The sequence below is a fragment of the Rissa tridactyla genome, chromosome 5 (assembly GCF_028500815.1).
Source record: "Rissa tridactyla isolate bRisTri1 chromosome 5, bRisTri1.patW.cur.20221130, whole genome shotgun sequence".
Lineage (NCBI taxonomy): Eukaryota > Metazoa > Chordata > Aves > Charadriiformes > Laridae > Rissa > Rissa tridactyla.
This window is the reverse complement of record NC_071470.1, coordinates 56,597,093-56,622,037: the sequence shown is the minus strand read 5'-3', so window position 1 is coordinate 56,622,037 and position 24,945 is coordinate 56,597,093. Positions and strand designations below refer to the sequence as shown.

The window sequence follows — 24,945 nt, the reverse complement described above, 5'->3', positions numbered from 1 at the left end:
AAGACAGTCCCCCTAACCACTGCAAAAATTAAGGTGATTAGTTAATATTTTTCATTTTATTAAGTGAATGTTTCCCAGCTTATTATTTTGGTTGTCCTAACAAACTCTTACTTATTTTCTGTGCTCGCTTCCATAGGAATCTGAATTCAACTTTTCTTCAATATCTGTTATACATTTTAATAAACTTTATGAATAGCTGAGTGATGGTGAACACTGGGAGGCAAATCACAGTTTTGGTTTTTTGTGAAGTAGCAACACTGTAGCTAAAATAGCATATTTTATTTCAGTTACTTTATCAAAGTAGTAATTACTCTAGTTGCAACGGGAATGTTTTAAGACTTAAGAGCAGAAGAAAAGATATCTTGTGGAAGAATTTCTTCTTATGAAATGGCCTACTGTGATTTAATAAAAAAACAGTGTAAGCATAGGATGTTCAGGCCACCTTTTATCCTGAAATTGTTCACAATTGCTTTAAAAAATAATTCAATAGCAGTAGCAGTACTGATTGTAATTATGTTTTAATTCTGAAAAGCTGCCTTCATTAGGCAAGGGACATTTACACCTGGATGCTCAGGAGGCATTTACATAACAAGCCATTTCAAATTACTAACATATATTAGCCCGCATGGCTAGTTGTCTTTATTTCTCCATAGGGACACTTTAGAAACCACAGGTGTGTTTCACAGGATGGATTCATTCAGGTTGCTCTGTTTGTATGTGCAATATTTGCTTCTGAGAACCAAATTTCCATGTTTTGATTAACTAATTTTTTTTAAGGGCAAAGTGCTTAGTGTCCATTGACTCAATTGCCTTAGTACTGCTGCAGTGAAAAAGTTGTACATGATGGCTAGAAACTGCTAAACTGTAAAGAAAAAATATTTGTTCTCTGAGAGTAGTAGTTATTCAGAGGAGTAAGTTGCTCAGTAGATGAGGGGCTACCTTTTGTATTGCATTTATCGGTGTTGGGCATGGCAAAGCTATCAAATGAAAGATTATCAAAATAATGCTAATCTGAATATTAAATAGGAATTTATAAAGGTCTTCTGTTTGTGGTGGATTTTGCTAAGTGTTGGTTAGTGTTTTTGTGTACTGTAAAGGTTTCTAAGGGAGATTTGAATGGAGGTAGTGGGCTAAGGAAGGTCATTCAGAGGTGGGATGCAAAACAGGCCGTTTCTGGATTTCTAATCTTTATGACAGACCTATTTTGCAGATGTGATAGACTATCTCATAATCAGAATAAACGGTGCTTTGGAAACAGTGACTCCGTAATTTTAGATGACACTAATAACACAAGTCTTTGCTGTTTCTTCTATTCTCACTGTTTTGGATTATCAGAATTGAATTTCCAGAATTCAATTCCAAAATTTAATTTGCCTTAATTGTTTCTGGTGTCAGTTTAAAGTAACAAACCTTCCTTTTTCTCTTCCTATTTCAAAGTAATAGGTAAATTCTGCAGGATATAATTCGTTCATCCAAATAATAAAATTAATGCAATATGTGTCTTTTCTGTATAGAAAAGGTGAGTTTGAGGTGTAAAATTGTGTGCCTTGAACATGAGAAGGATGTGTAGCACTCTCTGTGTTTATAGTTGTGTCAGACTTTGATGTGGATTAAAAAAAAAAAAAAAAACCACAAAAACCACCCTCACAATTTAAAAATAGATAAGATCTTTTTTCAGATGAATTTTTAAAATATGTTCAGCACTTCTGTTTGAATTTAGAAATGTCAGTAAGTAACTGGAGAAATGACTAGCCTGAAATAATTTAGTTAAAAAAACCCTTTCACTTAAGCTCTAATATGTGGCCCTTTTTAAAGGATTAAGTTTTGAATTTGGGAGTTACTTGGTTTATTTTTCAAGTCAGTCCCTGTAATTTATTGACGTTGAGAGTTAAGGACAGAGATCAGAGTTTAATTGTGAAGGTAGCTATTCACTGAACATCATCAGAGAGAATTTTTTTTCATTGCTTTAGTGGGTTCTGCAGAATTAACTCTATAAGAGAACTTGTTTTTAATGTATACCTTTTAAAATTCTTTATTGATTCCTTTAGGTGGCTGAGAGGAAAGATTGCTTGCATTTCACATTTTTTCCTTTTTTTTCCTGTGTGCTTCCTAACGAAAGGAAGTGAGTGATAAATCTGCGGTTTTCTAGTTGAAAGTATTGCAGGTGGTATAGTTCATCCCTGTAGACCAAGTGATCTGGAGTACGAGAAAAGTGTAATCTCTTAAAATGGTTATTGAATTGATGATATTTAACAATTCTTTATATTAAAATGCCTTTCTAAATGTCAGCTGAATGCAGATACAATGTATCAGAGAAGTATTATCTAGCAGATTATTTTTCTGCAGGAAAAATAAAAACATTTCTTAACTGAATAAATATATTGTACATTATGTATTTAACCTTTTAGAGACATGATGTATCTCACTGTTTGGCATAATTTTGCTCTTCCTCCCCTCAACTCTGATCATATTAACTTTTTTTTTTATTGTTTTAGAGCAGTTATTAGAAGACTGTTGTGCCAACCTAGATTATAATTCATTCTCTAAATCAAGATTGTTTTTTTTTCTCTTCATGCTTAATATATATTTTCTTTCTGAAGCCAGGTAGTCAATTTGCTAGACGTGCACGTTTTTACAGGAATGCGGGTCTTATTATAATTACATAGTTAAATCTCTCCAACTGGAACATACTGCATGTCAATAAATCTTTGTGCTTGCACTCAGTCCAATTTATGTCTTTCCAATGGATGTTTTACCTGTAAATTGCATTCTTGGCATCCTAAAAATCACTTCAAAAAATATTAAATATTGATGAGATAAGAAAGCATTGTGTCTTTACAAATAAGACTGTTAATACAAAAATACTACTATAAAAACTCCAATGCTCAAGGCTGTTTCAGATTTATTTTCTTCCTTTTTTAAAGTTTGATTCCTTAATGCTATGCATTCATATTCAATGTGATGATGTATGTTAGAATTTAAATGTGGATATCTCATGTCTGTGTTTCTTCAGGGGGGAAAAAAGCCACAAATGAGATCAGTCTTATATTTGCTTTGTATCTTAAATTGGACTGTATTAATGAAAATAGAAGATATGTTCCATAATTTCCATTTGTATAGACTTAGTAAATATGTTTGGTATATAAGGATCTCTATGCAACCTGTTATGGGGTCACTCTGTCAATTAAGATTCACAAAAGAAACTTAGTAGGTTTTTAACAGGAATTTTGTGCTGGGAAATAGGTTATTCCCTTAGAGAATAAACTACTAAACAACTCTCTTTCTCCTGTGTGACTTTCTCATGAGAGAACAGCTTTTCCTGAAAGCAGCGGGTCGATTTTGGCTGAAAGAATAATATGAAGTAGCACTTAGCTTCATTAGTGCTCTGCATAATCCTGTTCTACTTGGTTTTTGTTTCATAAAGCCCCTAAAATGATAAAAAAATTATCACATCTGCTTTGAAAGAATTATGTTGGTTTTATACTTTAAGCTTTTCATGTTATTTCTCTTATGGGCTTCAAATCCTGAGGGTTCTTCCTCCTTTTTTCGTGAAGGAACTGCATATCTGTTTCTACTCTTTAGAGCTTATAATTACTATTCTGTATCTGAAAAAAGAGTGGGATGTGCTTTTCACATCAGTGGACTATTTCAGATGATTGTATACACAGATGCCTCCAGAATCTGTAATGTCTCTGGAGTTGAAGTGAGCTGGATGGTACTTTTCTGCATAGGCTCATTAATGAGCTGAGCAGAGGCTTGATTTGGTTTTTGGATTTTGGTACTTGGTGCTTCGGATTAAATTCTTAGTTTGCAAGTAAAAAGAGGTCAGGTATTTTTACCTGAGGCTACTTCTGCATGTTTTAGGTTTTCATATTCTTGAATGGCGTAGTGGTTGGTTATGGAAAAATGCAGAGAAAACGTTTAACTTGCACTGATTTGAAATGCATAGTTCAGAGCAGAGAGAAAAATGGTCATGAAACTAAGTGTTCCTGGAATTAAGTTGCAAGCTCATTTCTTTTGCTTGACAGAAATATTTAATGTAGATTACTTCCTCAATTTGTTATTGAGTCACTGTGTGAGCTAGCAGTTTAGAAATGGTGGTAGGACAGAAGACTGTTACTTCATAACTTTTAATATTAGAAATGCAAATAGACGCTGATTATCACCAAAACTGTGGTAAGCTGCTGATACAAGATGGTATTTTAGAAGAGGTTTTTTCTGTTTGGTGCCTTTACTGGTTTTGAATAAATAAATATTGCAGTAGTTGTCTGAAGATTGCTTGGATTAAAGCATTTATCTGCTCTTAAAAATAGTTTTATTTGATTCTTAAATGTGTGTTTAAATCTATCACTGTATTTTCATCTTTAAATGTAGTGTTTATTATGAAGCAGCATTGTATTATTATTATTGTGTGTTCATTATGCAAAAATGTCCCATTCCCCCATAACAGAGGGGGAAAAAAAAAACAACAAAACATTTTAACTGCATTATTTAGTAAGCTGAGTCATAAGAACTCTGTGTTCTTCTTTTAAGGAATACGAATTGCTCCAAAGGACTTAAGATTGTGTGAAAAAGATGTTTCCTTTAAAAGATACCGAGATGGGTGCCTCCACGTTCTTCGCTTCAGCTCTGCCACATGATGTTTGTGGAAGTAATGGCCTTCCTCTGACACCTAATTCCATCAAAATTTTGGGGAGATTTCAAATCCTTAAAACAATCACCCATCCCAGGCTTTGCCAGTATGTTGACATTACCAGAGGTAAACATGGTGAGTATCTGTTTAATAAGGAAATGTTATTTATGGTTACAGTTATATTTTTGTGGCAATATATCTAAAGGTGACTGAGCAGAATATTGCCTTTATAGCACCAGAAAGTGGCTGGTTTTCAGTCTTAAAATGACTGTATACCTTTGCTGTGACTGGCCGTACTGGTGCTTTTGTTTCTTTTCTATGGAATCAAGGCAGGGGTAAGTTGTCTGTCTTCTTTTGTTATGCGTTATGCTAACAAAAGCTAAGAACTTTCTTCTTATATCTCACTGTAAAATTTTTGTACTCAGTTGCTGTGCCATGTCATTGTGTGGGACACTGAAATGCACACATTTTTGATGCCGAGCTCCTACACCCATGTTCTAATCTTGTGAACTTTTTCATGTGATGGTTAGGTTTTTTGTACTTGGTTTGTAGCCATTCTTGTTGTGTCAGTCATCTTGTGTCTTGGCTGCAAGCTTGACTTTTTTTTTTTTACTCCAGCTCTTTAAGATCTCTCCCACTAACAATTACTTTATTCTTTTATTTTATTCTATTTTATTTTTTTTAGTAACTGTTATCACACTTATTGTTTGCTCAAGGCTTGAGTTGTTTTTTTTCTGCTCCAGATGATCTTATTCTGTTGCAAGCTCAGCAGGAGTACAGCACTTCATTTCCACAAAAAGGCTGCAATGCCTGTGACAGTTTAAGTGGTTGCCACTTTTAACTTTTGAATAAACAATGTACCCAGAAAAAAGTGCTTTGCATGTATTTGTTTGATTAGCTAAAGGGTATCATAAAGTAGAGCAAGTAACTTTTTCTCTTTTAGAATGCAGTATGATAAGATGTTTTAGATTTTTAGAAAATGAGGATATTGCCAACTCCAAACACTCGAGTTTTCTGCTGGGTGGGGGGTTCTTTGTGTATTTTCATTTGCTCTCAAACTTGTAAATTTTTCATTTTCTGCAGCCAGGAGATCTATAAAGATTACTCATTTTCATCTTGTTTTCACTAGTACCTCTTGAAAAAATGGAAAATGGGATTTTCTTACAATGCTGTCTAGATAAAAGGTTAAGAAACATTAGCTAACATAACATTTAGTAAATGAAAGATACAGTTAAATACAAAAATGTGGCCTTTTTGACAATGAAAAGTCAATGACAGGAAGGTTTATGAGTATGTATAAATATGAAGGAGAAGGTATCTTTTGATAATGGAAGTAACTTGAAGAATAGCAAGTAAAATGCCTAACCATAAAGTCAGGAGACTGTTCTGTTCTTAGTGCTTGGAATGGCAGTTAGTCAGTTTCAAATAATATGGAAAATTTGGTGGCAAATTTTATCATTGTGATACTGACAGAATTTTTCACTTGTGAATCCTATGCACAGCGATTTAATGTTCTTTCTCTTGTAAATGTAATCTTTCTACCCTTATAGAGAAATACTAAAGCAGACTAGGAAAACAGTGCAAAAAAAAAAAATATTAATTAGACATATGCATTCCTCCCAAAAGACCCTCAAAAGGGGAACATAAAAGTAACAGAAAAACATTCACACTGAAATCTTTTTTTTTTCCTTAAAATTAAACTACTTGTAAATCTTTGCTAGTATTGTAGAAGGCTTCCAAAGAAAGTTTAAGCGACCCTTGGGTTTCAAAAAGGAGAAACAAAGAGTTGAGTAGCAAGCATTCCAGCTTTAATGTGATGACTTGTGTTCGTCAAAGTATTTTCCATCTTTATCTTACTGTAACAGCCTTCTTATAAAAAATATGTTTGAAAAAGTTTAGTTTGATTTAGTTTTGAATCTGAACATTCACTACTAGCTGTTCTGCAAGCTGTGGAAGTAGCAAAGCCTAGCTTTAGGAGTTATCTCACATCCCCATGTAAAACCTTATGCTATTGTCTTTGCCTACTTTATAATTGCTGTCTTCAGTGCAACAATTATTTTGTCTTTTCCTCTGTATTCAGAGCCAGCCCATCAATCTTTGGAACACGTGGGACCCCTGCAGGTCCTATAGCTATTTGCTGGGCAAGAGGTGCTAGAGATAGCAGTGTGTTAGATGGCCCATCAGGACTGAAACTCCTGTGCTCACTGGGTCCCTTTTCTCAAAGCTGGTGTTACTTTGAGTCTCTCTCATCAACCCAGAGACAGACTTCTGCAAACTTGTAGATGCTTATCTTCTTTGAGACCTCTATTCTTACGTCAAATCTGACTGACATTGGCTGAGGGGTTCAACATTTATTAGGAGGTTACCAGATGGATTTACAGTGATTTACAATGAGGAAACAAGAAAGATAATCTGCTGTATCTCATAAATGAAAATGGTGGTGAAATCCAGGAGTTGTACATCTTTAACTTTTAATTATTTGTAATTTTCCATACAATGTATGTCAAAATACTTTAATATTTGCCAAATCGGTAGGCTGAGAAGCCTGTACTCCCATTGTCTCATTTGGACTCTAGTCCTCTTATGCTTTTTCTCTTTTCTTTTCCAATTAGAGAGACTGGTTGTGGCAGCTGAACACTGTGAAAAGAGCCTGGAAGATTTGCTACGAGAAAGAAAGCCAGTCAGGTAAGGTGTCGAGCTAAACTCAAATTTGCACACCATAATTTCACATATCATCTGTGGCAAAGTCCTGGACTTTTTTTTAACTTTTATTCGTTTATATAAATTTTACTCTTTTAAAGCTTAACCTAAAGACATTGTTTATCAGATAAATGCGCGCCTGAAAGAGGGAGGACTTATTTCCGTATAATTCTAAAAGCTAGAAGAGTTGTGGGGAGCTTACTTACAACTGAAATACTTTGTAACTCCAAATCCTGTCTGTCTTGCAATAGTGGTTTTGGGTTTTCTAAAATCAGACCTATGACAGCGTAAGTGTCTTCCTAAGAATTAATTTGAAGATTGTATGTCTGCCAGATGATGAAATACAAATTTCACTAGAAAAGGCAGAATTTGGTGTGTTCATATGCAGAAATATATTAATTTATTAACTAGAAAGTGCACAGGATGTCAGATACATATGCAGGGTGCTAGTAAGTGATTTGAATTTGGGCGAATATAGTCACTTCAGCACGGCTTTGGTCAAAACCAGGTCCAAAGGCTGGATGTCGAGAATATTTGCTTTCATACTAGGATGTATAGAATAGTTGAGCTGTATCTTAAAGAAACAAACAAACAAAATCTCCATCAGACGTGTTGCTAAAAGTGTTAACTGTAACTATTACCTTTGGAGCAAAGAAGTGGCCTCTTGTCCTAAAGAATGCGTAACACAGAAAATGTGAAGAGTGGAAGAAGAGAAATACTATTTCCATTTGGGATAGCAAGGCATTGTATGCTAACTGGTTATTTCCAGAACACACAAATACATAAATATAAAACACATCTAGAAAAATCCAAAGTCTCTTCATTCTAGTTTCTGAAAAGTTTATAGCAAGCATTGGATTTCATCTCTCTTGATATTCATGCAAGCGTAGAGGTGATGATTACTCAGTAAAATAATCAACAAATTTTTGTGTGTCTTCCTGACTAACTGCACTTAACATTAAGCCTCTCGGGTGGGCTGTGTTTGATAAGGTACCGTGCAGATAGACTTCTTGTGACTCATCCCAAATTAGATTTGTATAAAGGGAGTAAAACTGGACCTGTAGCCTTTTAAGTCTTGCAACCCCTAAATAGGATGCTGACTATGTTGTCTGGCAGAGATAAATCTAAATGCACAATACCCTTTGTCTGTGCGTTAGCTTTTTGTGAACTTAAGCTTGTATGACAGTCTGTGTTGCAGAGGACTTATAGCTTGAGGAATGTTAGGCAAATATGGCTTCCATTTTTTTCATAAGATAGAGAGGTATTTAGGTGTAAAGGGATTTTCATGCGTGTTATATATTACAGGCCTTCATACAGTTTTGCATCCGATTCTGATTGTGCAAAGTTCCAGAAATAGTTAAAGCATCAGAAGCACTTTTCTTTCCTTTTTCATTTAGTTCTCACGCTGTTCTTTGAACATGTGTATCTTGGTGTCAGATGAGAAGCAGCCCAGACTGTCTGCTGCCTCTTGCCTGTTTTTGAAAAAGTATGCATGTAGCTATTTTAATTTGCTTTGAATTGCTTGATACAGTATACTTACATAGATTCTGACAACTTCTGTTGCAATTTAATCCTGTAGCTTTAGAATTGCAACGGGCAAGATATCCTTTTCTGAGGCGGGGGGGGAATTATATTTCTCTATCATAATTCTATAATCAAAACTTTCTCAAGTAACAGTTGTGGTCTGTATGCACATCCATTATGCCCCTCTATACCAGCATGTGTTTTGTGGTATTTAGAAAGATTTTTTAAGATGTTTTTTAGATAATTTACGATGGTATGCAACTTTGGGTTTTTGACATGCTTAAAGAAATTATTTAGTTTGTGACAGTTACCTCAGCTATTTGGGCTGTGGCTCTGTTGAGAGTAGATGCATAAAGCCTGGCTTTATTTTTTCCTCTTCGCTTGAAAGAGTTTTTACTGAAATAAGTTATTCTACTATTTGATCTTTCTTTTAATGAGCAGATTGGGATTTCTTCAGGAAGTTGTAGTCACCCAAGGTATAGGACTAAAATATAGCCTCTTCATAGCTTTAAGAGACATTAGTGATTCATCTACACAAATTACAGCTTTTGCAGTAGTAGCTAAATGCTAAATTATGTTAACTTCAAATGAAGTTTCTTGCAAGACTGATATTTTCCCTCTACTTGTATTTTCTTAATGAAAACAGACACTTTTGGTTCTTATGCGAGACCCATAAATTTCCAGAAATAGCTTGGATGGATCAATTCCCAGTTATTGGTTATCTGATCTGTCTATATCAATTACCTTTGGAGGGTAGTATTTGGCTTCTTTTCCCATCTATTCTGATTGTATTGGTCAATGATAGCATAGCTGGTTACACATCCGGAGTTGATGTGTATGCTATTGCAATTAATTTTATGAACTGTTTATGGAAGCTGCTCTTCTGGTTTCTAGATTAATTTTCTTTACACTTGCCAGTAACCTAAGTCCTTTGCACCTGTACCACAAGCTGATATAAAATCATCAGGAAATCTTCTATTGTTAGTGCTGAAATTCAAGGCATTATATTATGTACTGTCTTATCTTTCCATACATACTGGAAAACAGGCTGTACAGCTGTTTGGTAGTTATTTGCAGTTAATCTTTCCTGAAGTCATGCGTCAAGCGTAGCACACGTTCCTTAAGGTATAAATGATATTTAAAAAAAAAAATGCACTGGAGTTCTTTGTTCAGTTAACCTCAGAGTTTTCTAATTCTGATGAATCAGTTGCACATAGGGGCCGAATACTGGAAATTAGAGCTCTAACCATTTATTTTATCTGCTGTATCACAGTGCAGTAAGTCATTTTTACTGAGCATAGATAGCAACAAAAAATTTCTAGAACATGGATTTGTGATACATTCAAGACTTCATTCATTACCTAACAACTCTATAAGGTAAATTTCAAGAACTCTCAAATGAATGAAATGTATCAGCTCTTAGCAATTCTTATCATAAGTAACCAGATACAGCTCCGATGTTGTCGTGTTCTATTCAGGGAATAGCCATGTAGACATCAAAACTACAATTAGTGCTTCTAAAAGTGACATTAATTCCAATTTTCTTTGCTGTGCTTCCACAGGCCATCGCAATAACAGCAGGGAAGCTCTTTTGGAGTTGTGTGCCACAGGGAACTCAGGCTGCAACCATGGATAAGAGTTCTAGGATAGGAGAGGTTAGGATAAGAATTCTAGGCATTGATGTCCCATTTTTTATCAGGCCAATCTCCATTGTCCTCTAGATTGTATTCTGGGTCATCGTTTCCTGTTTGTTTATTCCTGATTTATTGTCCCATTTGTTACTCTGAGTCAAAGAAAGCATGCACTTAATTTTAGTTTATAACAGTCACATTAGTGCAAAATCAGGTCTCTGAAGTATGTTCAGGAGTCAGTTAAATTTTTAAAGAGCTAGGAATTTATGTACATGGTCAAGCAAAAATAGTAAATACCTGATTTAAGCTTATAATAGTTTACTGCTGTTCAGAGATTTGAAAACATGTCTCGGTCTGGCTTGCTTCCTCTGTGTTGTCTTGCACATACAAGGATTTTTTCTTGTGAACGAATTGAAAAGAAGACACACAAAATTATGGTGGGTAAAAGTTTTGTACTTTAACAGTCTCACTAAGGGTAGTTTTCATGTTTGTGGCAGTCAAAAATTTTACTAGATTTTCAAAGTTGCTAGTTATTTTAGCACTGTTGATACCACAGACCAGAATGTAAGACGTAAATTTATTTTTAAGGTTCTCCATCTTTTAAACACATTTACAACTACTCCTTTGGGATACCTTTTCCAGACAGTGTTAAAGGAGTCATTTTCTCTGCTCCTGTGCTGTTATAATAGGAGCTGTGAGCTTTTCCTTTTCCGTCATGCTTGAAGTGTGTTTCTTCTTTGAAGAAGCTGGTCTGCACTTGTATTCATAATAATAAAAATGCCAGCAAATACTGACGTTCAGCAGACTTTTGGCACCTACAATAGACTTTTTCTGGATTGGTCTTCAATTTGTGGCTTGGGCAGTCTGAGCCTATTCCTTTCTTCAATAAAATATAGTTGTCATATGTTTTGAAAGTCATGGTTTTGAAAAATTACTAGTGAACCATCAGAGATACAAGGTATAGTTTGTTATACACGGAACATTTGATGGGAAGCAGACTGTGTCTGCAGCTGTTTACTAGTTTGGAGAAAACATGATCTGACTGATTCGGATGAGTACATTTTATTTGGCTATATTAAACAGTTGTCTGCTCATTGATTGGATTAGATTTCCTTATGCCATCCTTGCTGTTAATGTGCTTTTGGCAAACTTGAAGTGAAACTACATTACAGAAGAGGTTATTAGACAGGGGAAAAAGCAATTTCTGAGTAGCCAGGGATTCTTCAAAAATATTGTAAGACAGGTGCAAGTCATCAAAAGGCTGAAGGTTTTACATGATTTGACTTGAAGAGCTGCATATGAGCAGAACTTCAAGGGCTGAGTGTATTCTGCTTTGAATCAAGTCTGTGTTGGAATTTCACATGAGAAATCCATATGTCATAATAAGGCTGCATTTAGCAAGGATAAATGATGAAGTCGTAAAATGAAGTAGCATTAATAAACAAATTTATAATTATTTTTTTTCCTAAGCATGTATGAGAGTCTATAGTTTGGGCATTTAGTGTCTGTGGAGTTTTCCTTTAGTTTCTTGCCAATGCTTTATTTCCAAAGCTATGATGAAACATTAGCCATTAGTCCAGACTTGTTTATATATTGACCAGTGATGCTTTTCTTCATACAGGGGTATTTTTTTACTTCTGTAAGTAATTTTTAGTCTGACTGCAAATCTTCCTGTAGCATTCCTTTTAGCATAGGTTGTCTCCTGTGACTGTCTTTCCCCTTACAATGAGAAAACAACTGTTTGGAATGGAAAAGGGGTATAGCTTTCATGAGGTGGTTGAGCTGAACATTATTGCTCTTGATGTCTGAGTGACCTTTTTTTGGTATGAAGCCAAATTCTTTGCTTGTATAGTTGGCTGCAATGTTTGAGGGCAGCACAAAGGCATCACAGATCATGTGTCCGTGTCTCCCTTACATGTGAAACGTAACAGCGAGTGCACGCTTGTTTCTTATTTTCCTGTCTTCCAGGAAAAAAGAAAACAGAAGTATCCAACTCCTTGAGATTATAATAATCTCTTCTTCTTGCTATTAAAAAGTAGCTATGATGGCTGTATACAACATAAAGGCTGTAGATGTGGAAGAAGTGCCTAATTATATTTCGACCTTTTGCTCTGCTATGCTTCTTCTGTAGTTGCTTGTAGACACTTCATACAGATTTCCGTGCTAAAAGCAATATTAAAGATCTTGAGCTGAAGATGAGTTATGCTGAGTTAATTGAGAACAAAAGTAGTGGAGAATTTTGAGTCTCCAGTATCTAGTGAAAGAGGATGTTGAGTTTCTCTCAAACAGACCAAACACCGTCCTCAGCAGGAGGGTGGCTTAATCCTGCAGAGATATTTCTGCAAGGAGCTGTGTAAGGTTCAGTGTTAAAATTCCATTTTGCATGAATGAGCAAACTACTACTAATGAGCTAATGTCTGGAAAACCAAATGTCAAATTTGTACTGTGCAAATCTTACTGGATTTAAGCCACATCATTAATCTTAATGTTGATTTATGATAGTTGCGTTTAGAATAAAAATTGCCTGTAGACTTGTGAGAGCAAGATGTGGTTAGTATATGGTTATTCCAACTTAATATAGCGTTTGACACTTCATCCTGCTTTTAGGAAGGAAAAAAGGGAAGAACTAACACGCATTATACTTGCTATACAGTGCATACTTCTAGAAAGAGATTATATTTTTAAACTGCAAGTTCTTGCTTTTTTGGAGCAATGTCTTCAGGGGACCATTTGTTGCTAATTAGGAATCAGACAGCTGGTTTATTTAGATGCATTGATATGCTTACAAATATCTTTAACGTCATTGTGGTTTGAGATTACTTTTTCTGTGCACATGGATGTTCCCTCCTTAAGTTTAAGCTCCTCTGTTTTACAGAGCAAATAGACCCAGAGTTGTGTCTTCACTCCGAGCCAACTGCTTTCCTGTCTAGAAGCTGCATTAGTCCCATACCATCTCTACATCGGTGATGGGCTAGACTTGAAATTGTACGTTTACAGAACATAACATTATGGGAAACATCGTATAGCCCCTTTTTCACTGCTCTGCAATTTTGTGGGCACTGGATCATGAACACAGCACAAAGTCAACAGAATTGCTTGGCTTCTGAACCAACAGGACCCTCAGATGGACAGATAGATCTGCAGACAGAAGGAACTTGTATTGGGACTGAATGTATAAAGACTTGTGTGTGTCTTTATAGCTAGAGAGATACCAGGGAATTGGAGATTGCTGTGGTAGGAGTGTTTAGAAGGCTGGCAGATCAGGCTAGTTTTAAAGTTTAAAACTGTTAAATTTCATTCATTAACAACACACATCTTGCTAAAGGTTAAGTCACACATGTTATTAATCATCACTGTGTACACAAAACTGTTAGTCTTTAACACGTATTGTAAATTAGCTGTGAGTATACAGTACCATGGAGCTGATGCTGTACAGTTAACAGTGGTAACTACGTCGCTTGGTGGTTCTTGGAAGTCAAGGTAATCAGGCTGGAGACCTGAGTGAAATAAGAAGTGATGTGGACTGGTCTTTCTTCTACTATTATCTTATGCCTGACATTTTTGTTACCACCATTCTCCAGCCCCTGCAAGGTGTGGTCTTCTGTACACCCAGTAACCCTTCTTGTGTATTTGGGAGTATGCCCTGCATATTTACTGTCTGCTGTGACTCTCTTGTCCTTTTGTCTGGCAACTTTTGTTGCGTGGATTTCTCCTATATGCAACTATATCCATCTCTTATTGCCCCTTTGGTGATTGTATTTCTCATATCGCTTTCAAGGAAATTTAATATTAATTATATGCTGATTAATACATTTAAATTTATAGTCACAGGCATCTGCTTTGGGTACGCTTAAGTTTATTGTTACCTCTCTAGATAGGTGTTTCCTGCCTGTTGTGATGATGCGTACTGGGATATAGATCAAAGTGATGCACTCCTAATGCCTTTTGGAATATTAGTTGTTAGCTATGAAATTCCTAACAGCACCGTTGCTTATTGGCCTAGTTGTAAAGTCCCTTTGATCACCTGCATTTGCAGACTGTTCTTCTCTTGGAACTTTCCGTTCTGTTTCACTTTTGAGTAGCATCTGTACCATTGATAGAGGGATCCTGATATTTTGAGCTAACTACTAAAGCATACCTAGCTATGGCTTTTAACCTTAGATATTTAGATTTTTATTTTTTTTAAGTATGGTATAGCTAAATTGTTTGCTAAAAGAACCCTGTTGTAAAGTCTACTAATTTACAGGAAATGTCTGGGTTTAGAAGAGCTGTGCATTGTTGCAATTTTTGTCCATAGCTTTAAAAATTCTGTTGCACCTTTATAAAGTGGGGGCTGGGTCGGGGGTTAATTAGCAATGTGGCTTGTTGCTAATGCTTAATCCTCTCATGCAGAGATGCCTAAAGTGCAGTCTTTCTCTCAAAGGTTGAGAATTTTTTAAAGAGATTGGTTTAGTGTGGTTTTACAAAGTTCTAGGTGTTTTTCCCGCTCTCCAGTAACATGTATAAAAAGAAAGCGTTCTCAGTTATCATTCATACTGATATCTGTACTTACTGGAGTTAGTGGTTATATTTGTTTCCTTGAAATGACTTTCCTTTTTTAATGTAATTTATGTTTTAAAAAGTTAATTACCTTCTAGTGTGTTAGATCTGCAGCTACTCTATCGAGAAGTAGCCAACAGGCTTACCCTGCTCCTCTTTTTTTTTTTTTTTTTTTTTTTTTTTTTTTAACTAGTGGTGCTTCACAGAACTGCAGAAATGAATAACAAAAAAATCAGTCCTGGCTGGCTGCAAGGACAGCATTTATTGTTAGCTAGTCATGGTTTCTAGAGCTGTCAGTTCAGGTCATACTGCCACACAGCTGCAATAATGTTAACTGCATTAGTAACTACACTTCATTTCCAGCTTTCCTTTTACAAGTTTTCATTAATGAGATTCTTAATGAGATTTTTCTTATCCACCTGTGGCACCACAGAAAGAATGAGAGAATCCATCTCCTTTTATAATGAAGTTAGGGACCCATCGCTTCTGTTGCAATGGGAAGGAGAAAGTCAACATGGATAACGTTAAGAAAAACTCTTCCTCTCAAGCCACAGATATAAATCTTCCTTAAAAATAAAGTAAAATATGCAGTTGTCCATTTAAGGTAATGTCAGAAAGCACCCCTATGATCTTAAAATGTCTGCTCAATACCTGGCCCTCAGTTGCAGTACGGCAAGAGTCCTCCACACTGACAGGCTAACCTGTCTCCCTGGCTGCTGTGGAAGAAGCTGTGGACATCTGCAGCTCAGATTTTTGCCCCTGCCTGTGCTCTCCTGGTGCTGCGGGTAGTTCATACAGGAAATGCTGGCTGAGGTTGCCAGCTGGCTTGGTCGTAGGGTTGGCCTGTAGGCTGGCTGTACTCCCCTTGGCCCACAGTGCTAGAGCGTCTTTGTGGAAACCAGAAGCATAGGTTACCACGGTACAACATGAGGTAAAAAAGCCTTGAATGAACCGTACTAAGGAAAGGGACCTTTCTCAGACTCTCTTTATTAGCAAGTAATGTGATCCAGTAGGAACAGATGTGTAGAGCAAAGTGTGCTATACATCTTTTAGGCGTGCTGATTCCATATAGCTCCAGTCTGCTCTGGACCAAATGCCCACTAGCAGCTGCAGGACAGTAGGCAGGTTCTGGATTCTGCCTTCTGGTTCATCTAAAAGGAATCCAGTTTGTGTGCTCTGAAACCACCCTGAGTCAAGCGTGGCTGGAGAGGCTGATCAGGAGAGTATACTTTAAAAGTACAAACTCAAGTCTAAATGTAGAACTCCTTAAGTTGCCTTGAGCTCTCTGCTGCAGACATAAAACTGAAGGTTGCTGTTCTCATTTGTTTAACTTAAAGCTCAGTTTTGCATAAGCTGCAGAAAAGCTGAGCTGGCTCTACATAAGTAGCTTATGTATCCCTTTTGCTGATTATCAAAGTAACCTGTAAGTAGAGTCAAGTCTCTTCTCTTTTTGCCTTAGTTGCTTAGAATTCTTGACAGATATAATTAATTTTCAAAGATGGAATACTTAATGTGTTTCAGTGCAGATTGAAACAAGGGAAGGTAGAAGTTGTGGGGCATAGTTCTTGGTTTACTTACAAGTAAGATGCTGAAAGTAGATGAGGATAATTGGTTCTTGTATGAGTTTGTGTTACTTCTTGGGGGGAAAAAATAATTATTTTTCTCTGTATGTCTTCAGTAATTGCTATGTACTCTTTAGTTTTAAATATAGTACCTGTGAGGTTGCTCACTTTCATTTTCTGAGCTACTGTAGGGAGATGGCATAACATTTATAGCCTTCATGCAAGTTCCTAAAATTCTGAACGCTTGTTCTTGTGTTATTTTCTTGACCATTAGCTACCATAGAAAACTTTTTTGTTTGGTTGGGTTTTTTTTTAAAGAGAATGATAATGCCTACTTCCAATGCAAACTTCCTTCTCCCCACCTGAAGATTCTTGCACAACAGTCACGAGATCATCTTTAATCTCTGCAGGAGATTATTCCTTGGCTGCTGCTTGCACTAAATTATGTGCGCAAGAAGACTGTTATGCTCAGAGAACCTAAATTCGTAAAAGGGAGCTCAGTTCTTCAGCTTTTAGGTCTTTGAAGAAGGGGAGCTTTCTTTTTTTCATGGTGTGAATGTTTTGAGAATTCTTTTAGTTTTCTGTCTGCTGGAGAATGATTTTGGACTCTTTTTTTTTTTTTAATCCTCAAACAAAGGGAAAAAATGTTGGATTTAGTCAGGAGCAGAAGACATGGTGTTGAGAATCCCATTGGTACTAACCTTTTCTTAACCACATTACACGGTAATTATCATTATCATGATCTTTGAATTCAGGCAGTACTTTAATGGTCGGGAGCCCCTTCCTTTGGGTGTCTTGAGTACGAAAGCTGGATTTCTACGAGTTCCTCTGTTCTGTTCCCTTCCAGCATAGTGAAGAGTGGCACATCTGTCAAAGCTGGGAGACGTTCAAAGATAAGGAAAACACTGGGTTATGCAGTACCTGCTTGCTCTGTGATTAATTTATGTTTGGCTTCTAGACATAACTGAAGTTTGTGCAAGTTTATGATAAAATATAAAGGCAGACGTGTGAATTCTTTCCTGTCTGCTCTTAGTAATATTTTGTAGTCTCCAAAAGAAGTCATTCAGGTTTAAAACTTGCTAAAGGAAATCTAGGCATCTAGGGTTGTTTTGGGTTTTTTATTTATTTACTTATTTTTACTCTTCAGACACTTTGATCATCAGACATCTGCAGACTTCATACGATGATGGTGAAAAATGAGATGAGCATTGGAGACATGTTTCTTTCCTATACTTAGGCTATGCCTAGCCATTTGGTGCCTTTCTATGCAAAATTTCCATCAAATCCTCAGCAGAAAACCTTATATTGGTTTTATAATAGAGAGATTTCTGAAATTTCATTTTTCATCTGCTCTTGTAATTTTATCAAAGATAATAAACAAATGGTACAAGCCAACTTCAGCTGTTTTGTCAGTGCAGCATTTGCAAAAGTAATAAAACACTGGATTTGCTTTTCTTTATGGGGAAATGTTTAGCACTGTAAAACCCCTATTACAGTCTTCTGTGTATGCTGTGCATATGCATGTTCTTGTAAATATAGAAGCTAATACACAAAAAAATTGGCTTAAGGAAAAAAATTGATTAATTTTTTCATAAAGAATGCTTAAAGTAGACCTGGAATTTTGTGGATATTCCCCAGTTCATTTCTTTCAATGCACACATTTGCTATAAACCAAGAACTATATAATATAGGAATGAAAGTCCCTACTGAAAGATTCAACCAAAGGCATTGTTTCCACATAAAATATCTTTTAATTTTTTATTCTTGAGAATAATGTCACTCTAAGTTTTCTTAGAAAGCTGCTTCTTAGTAATAATATCTCAAAATAATTCCTCTGCTTGCAGTTGAAAGTATGACAAGACCATTACCTGTCTTGTAATGACATGGTTGCAGAGTTTTTTTGTAAGAGCAAATGTAGATTATGACCCACTTGTTGTCAGAATGAAAACTTCAAAATGTTGCTGTCTTGGTGTTTGTTTCTGAAGAAATCTTGCTGTGACACTGATCTTTGTAGCAGAGAATCCTCAGCCATAGTAAAATCGCAGGTATCTTTATAAAGTGGGATATAAGATTACAGCTTCCAGTTTGAGGCTTGAGTTCTGTCTGGGTAAAGACAGCGGTGGCAGGAGAAGAATCTTCTCTCATCCTCTTGAGCTGAGCCTGAATGGTATAGTGGTTCAGGGTGAAAAGAGACAAATTTACTTTAGTGTCTGAAAATAACGTACCTCAAGCATTTGTCTTATTAAGGCAGTGCTTCAAAGGTACAGTCTAAGGTGGCCCACCGATACGTACATGGCTGTGCCTTTGATTAACAAAACATTTTCCTTCTGACTTTGGTGTATAGAAGGAAGCTGCACTAAGTTTACTGTGGCACAGTAAGACAGTTCTGGTAATAGTGCTCCCACCCACCCTGCTTCCCTTTTTTCCTGGCAAAGACCCTACTAGTAAACTCTGCAATATTACCTCTTTTCTTAATGGGAAGAGGCAGAAAAGCAGTGATGAAATTAATCAGCAGAATCCTGTCAGAAAACCTTTGAAAAGCAGTAATTTTGAGTGACTGATGCGAATAGTACGGAAACTTGATGACTTTACAGAATTGCTGCTGAACAAGCACATGGTAGCGTCTATTTTAAGTGTAGAATTGAAAGCTTTGAGTAACTTTTGGATATTCATTGGGTGGGCTAACAACACAGGATGGGCAGGTTTGGTTGATTACTATAATTTCTGGTACCTCTTTTAATTCAACTAGAAATGAATGCCTGGCCATTAAACACTTTTTGTTTCTTGATGTGGATTCAACAATTATTAAAGATATCAGTGGAAATCATATGTATTAAAACCTTAATACCGAGTGATTGTGGTAACTATAAAAAATTATTTTATTCTGCTCTTCCTCTTGAAAGAGCATTTTAAACATGCTTGAGGCCAAAATAGTATTGCCATAATTGACATTAGGTCAACACTTATACTTTAAAATTAGTATACTTTAATATACTTTAAAATTAGCAGCCTCATGAATGTGTAGACCTGGTGGCTTCTTTTTTTATTATTTATTTATTTATTAGTCATTTTGAATCAGGCATCTACCTTTTCTAATGGTTCCCATGGTATGAAGTTGTTGGTTTTGTTTTCATAACAAAGATTATGGTGAAAAATCCAAACCCATTATTTTGTTTTAGCCTCAGCTCTTCAGGCTGAGATAATTTAGACGTGATCTTTGCTACGTCTATACTTTTTCTGTCATCTATTTTCTATTTAACAGGTAATATTAGGTGTTTAAGTCTGAAAAGATTGTTAGTATGCAGGAATTGTGACAGGGCAGAATTTGGGAAGCAAGCAAAGTTTGCTTGCTACAAAAGCCACTTTCAGACTTTTTATGAACGTGGGTGTCTTCAAAAGCATAGTGTATGGGCAGACACTGATCTGTAGTTGCCAGTTGGCATTCTGCATGCAAACAGCAGTTCTCTTTCAGATACATTATTTACTTCAACATGGAGGAAGGTAAGGAAATAGGCACTGCCCACTATGTGACCATTCATCAGGTATCTTCAGAAGTCACCTTTCCTTCAATGATTGTGTGGTTTAAGGCTCTGGTAATACTGCTACTCATACCATTTACTGCATAGTGAATGTTTAATAGACAAATGTCAAGGCGTCTACGCTTTAGAGAGCTGAAACTTAACATACCTTATGCCTAGAAATTTAGATGCTGGCGCATTCAGATACAAAGGAATGGTAGCCCTTGCCTAGAGCATGGGATTTGATGCCTGGTCTGGAACTAACTTAACAAGAAACCCTCGAGCAGCTGAAGATCTGATTTGGTGCTTCTTATTAGAAAAAGGAAGAGTATCCTAGCTGCAGTTAATTCTCTTATTTGCTTTTTATATGTTGTCTGATTGGTTTCCTGAGTCTGTTGATCATAAAATGTGTGGCCTTTTAAAGGTGCATGTATTTGTTCAGGTGAAGTCCAAAAGAAAACAAAATAAAGATTTTTGGATATCTGACTTCAATTGATCTTAAGTCTACTCCTACATTTTACCAGTTCCCTCCTTTTGGAGGAGAGGAGCATGTGAGATGTGTTATTTCCTTTAATGAAATGTTGGCAATGTGATACATGATACACGTATATAATGCTATTGAAGTTGGGTTCTTTATTGTATATTTTGAGGTCATTCTCTTGGGTTTCATCATGTTAGCTCTTGTTCTCCTGTTGTCACCTGTGCATCTAGTTCTATTATGTTAGTTATCTGAGAATGTATAGTCTGTAGTAAGAATGTGGAGTCTGTGATCTGGTTTTAAATGAGGGCTACTTTACCTAGTCATTATGTGTGATGGTAGAAATTTTGTTTATTTCATTGCACTTTTTGGTCCAATGAAAAGTATCATTATTATACCTTTTACATATGAGCCAGCTGAGGCTAGGATGCAAAACATGAATTCACAGAAGTTAATCAGTGGCAAGATCAAAAAGTGGGAATGTGGATGTCTTCCCCCTTCTGCGCATTAAACCAGATGGCACCAGAGGTTTCATTAAGATGGTGCTTTTTAAGGTGGGCTTACTTTTTCAAAAGGACTTTGTTCATTTGCTCCCCTGTTTTATGGGATGAATGCTGGGTGTCTTAAAGGAGTTCAAGGTGCAATGTTTTAAAATTTTTGCTTTATGAGGAGCAGATATGCTTAAATCATTCAGAGTGATAATGATCTGAAAAATCACCTGTCTATTAAAAATCTTTGTGTGCAATCTGCTCTATATATGAAGTTGTTCTTTATCTGTGCCTTCATCCATTGTTTTATGGACTTTTTTTATTGTACATTACGAGTTGAGACCTTCATAAAAATGTAACATCATTTGTGTTGCTTTTAAAGTCATTCATGCTTGCAGCTTAGAACTTTAAAAATGGAATGAATGGACTTTTTGAGTTTCCTCAGATGAGCAATATGAATTTGTTGAAGATATCCTGTGTGAAATACCTCTGTGCATAGGTTAGAGACTTCCTGAGGACTCTGCCTGTAAATTCTTTTTTTTTTTTTTGTCATTTATTCTCTGCTTGTTGCATTCCCTTCCAGTTCATTTCATTCTGATAATGTGAATGCATTTCCAAGTAAATTGGCAGTGTTTACAATCTCGGTCCCTAGTGCCATTTTTTAATCAAACACATAATAAAGTGCTAAATAAACCATTCCCACCTGCATCAAACGCTTTATGTTCTGTATAGGGTATTTTGTAATTTATTTACCCAGGAAGACCCAATTTATCTGCACATCTGTTTTTCAACCCAGTCCTGCTTTTTATCCAGTTTTCCAGCTGGTTGATTGAGGCATAAGGAGGTCAGATGGCTTTCTTGAGGTCAGTGTAGTGATTGTCTCAGCTGGGATTATACCCAAACGTTATCCTTTGCTGTAACCACTTGGCCACACCACTCCTAAGCAGTCTGTCCACATTGTTGGTGGTAATGGAACTAACTGCAAATGTCATTTTCTTTGTTTTATAGTTTTGCTTGTATTGAAATATTGTCACTTTTATGAGTTCAGAAACATTACATCTGTTCACAACCTGGTTCCGTTCCACTTTGAACAGACACAATTTTTTGTGATGAATCTCCTTCCTGGATTCCAAATGCATGTTAGTTTCACAAGTTCTGGGGTAGTGATTGATGACATTGGTGGTTTGTGTTGCTCTGGTGTGCTTCCTCAGGGCAGACCCTGTCTGACACTCCTCTTTGGAAGAGGAACCCATGTTTTTGCTCCTGTGTATCAGTGCCATAAGCTTCTTAAGACTCCTGGTTGCTGAGATTCTCTTTCTCTAGAGTTTACTTGTTTACAGCAGTAATACAATGTTAAAACAAGACACACATATTTGATAAAGGACTTCTTTAAGCATGCATTTCTGTGTACGTACCCATGAGTTGTAAGTCTGAGGAAAGAGGAACTCTGGAACATGGTATCATCAGCATAATCTTATCCCATTTGGTCTTGCTCTGCCTTCCTGAGGAAAGTCAAAATAGTTCTAGTTCTTGTTATCAATTTTCTCTTGCCTTGAGTTGCCACTGCATTGAAGAAGCATTATTTAACACTAATCCACATATGTCTCCAGTTGGTACAAGAATTAGGGGGTTCTCTACAGTTAAGTAGGTGATGAGGCTTGCTTTCTGGTGCCAGTCCTGTGTTGCTTCAAATTCCAGTGGGACCTCTGTTCATTTCACTAGATGAAACGCTCTTACTCAAAATAGTCCATTAAGTGTTGATTGCACTTTCAGTACTATCCAGGCACAGCTTTCTTCCTTTTACAAAATGGATTAGGTACTCAATGTTGACTGTTACAATAGCATAAAAAAGTGAAATACACAGCTGGCCATAACCAATTAAAAAATACTACAAATGCATTTGTAACAAGCAGAAATATTTCTCCTGTCTCCAAGATATTGCTGCTGCCTCCACTTTGCTTCCAGCCCCAGTTATCTTTGCTCCTGTACTGCTGTCCAGGTACATCTTTGTGTTCTGGTTAACTACACTGTAATAGCTACAGCCGCCTGGATCAAAGTCATCAAAAGGGGAGACTGCTTTGTCTAGGAGAAGGTAGGACTGGAGACAATAAGCAGGCAGGAAGATCTTTTGACATACCCAGTTACTCCATCATGTGAAACTATTTTATTGCAGCACCAAAAAAGGATGGAGAAGATGCATTTCCAGTTAATGCCATGAATGCACTTCTGTGATGTGATGAATACAGTGAATTCATGTTCAGATTGGCATTAATTTTCCTTTAAACTGGAGGAAAAGAAATCTGTGTGAACCTGTAACTTCCAGGATACTAACATAAATGCTGAAATTTTACCTTTTCTTTTCATTGTTTCTTTTCTCATGTTGGAATTCTTTTATTCCAACAGTTTAATAGGTCAAGTCTCTTTACCCACCCATCTCTGATTTCCAACTGTATGATCTGCATTCCTCTTGTTCTTAAGTATTCAAGATGTCATGCATCAAGTAGTTTTTATTTTCCTTTCAGCAATCTCTGGTATATGCAGGGACTACGGCTGCTGGCTGTCAAATGCATTTTTCCAAAATCACTTTTCCCACTCTGGAGTTAGGCAATTGTTTTCTTTCCTTGACGCTGAAATTTAAAATTGGCTTTCTGGAAGTTAGAGCAACAGAGCACCATGAAGAGAACCTCATGAAAAAACAGACAGCAAGGAGATCTTACCAACAGAATATTCAGTGTCTGTGCATTTCCACAGTAACTCATGGGTGATATTCTGTGAGCATGGATATCATATATGGTTGCTCTGTATTCCCTCTCTCTTGGGTGTTTGCTTGTCATAATTTTTGGAAACAGGATAGTGGTCTCAAATAGTTTTTGGTCTGAGCTAGTACGACCATTTGTAGGGTTAGGAAGATGAGAAATTTTACCTAAAAGGGAAGTAATCAGTTGCAGAGTATTGTTTGTTCCTAGAGCATCCTATCTTGGAGTCCAGCTTTCTGCTTCTACAGGCAGCTACATTATTGTTCTCAATCACCAATAATAAGTTATAAATAACCATTCAAACTGAATAATACATATTTTTGTTTTGTTTGTGTGGGGTAGTTTTGTTTGGTTGGTTCCCCCCCCCCCCCCCCCCCCCCAACAATTCAGAATCCCGCCTTTCTGTCACAAACTTTCTGATTTCTACATGTGTTTCCTTTTTTGTTTGATCTTATGTTTATGTTGACCCATGGCTTGGGCAATTCTCCCTAGATGTTTGTTCCCAGGTACTGCTCTGTCACTACTGGGCGAGTACACTCATTCTTAGCTCTCCATTCCACTAACTGGTTTAGGGGCTTATTGTCTTTACTTAGTTCCTGATAAAACCCTCTTTCCCTCTCACCCTGTTTGTTAGTATGTGATCCTTTTGAAGACAGGTAAGACTCTCAATATGCCAATTTTTTCCAGTATAACTTTTCCCCTTCACCCTAGCCCAGAAGCTGTTCTCAGTCAGATGGAAGATTATAGTGGGCAAGCTAAGAAGAATCTTTTCCTTTTTTTTTTTCCTCCTCTGTATGAATCCAAAAAGTGACAAAAGTGTCCTAAGCAATCAGATTATTTCATCAGTAGGTCTGCAGCACCACAAGACATTGAAACTCTGCTAAAACATCTGTTTCCTGACAGGTTAGGTTCATTATTCCTGAAGTAAACTTCGAGAAAATGGCTTTGTGTCCTTAACAGTAAGAATGCAACAGGTTGGAGATCAGGCTGACTGCTAAGTAGAAAAGTTAACGGTTTTTGTGAAGGACACAATGCAGCCACCTGTGTACTATTACAGTGTGGAAATTAGTCATTTGTCTGGTATAGCTTTTGGTCTGACAAATTCTGGAGGTAATA

General features: G+C 36.5%; 1 protein-coding gene across 11 annotated transcripts in view; it reads left to right on the top strand.

The window, feature by feature from the left end:
• The window catches only part of TBCK (TBC1 domain containing kinase), a 108,456-nt gene that overhangs the window by 1,592 nt on the left and 81,919 nt on the right, over positions 1-24,945 (top strand). For all 11 annotated transcript variants that reach the window (XR_008466690.1, XM_054203434.1, XM_054203431.1 and 8 more), the window contains 2 exons: positions 4,534-4,768; positions 7,246-7,318. Coding sequence is in view for 10 of the 11 variants with exons in the window: in XM_054203434.1 (XP_054059409.1) it covers positions 4,576-4,768; positions 7,246-7,318 (266 nt within the window). In the remaining variant the exon portion in view is untranslated. The remainder of the gene's footprint in view (positions 1-4,533; positions 4,769-7,245; positions 7,319-24,945) is intronic.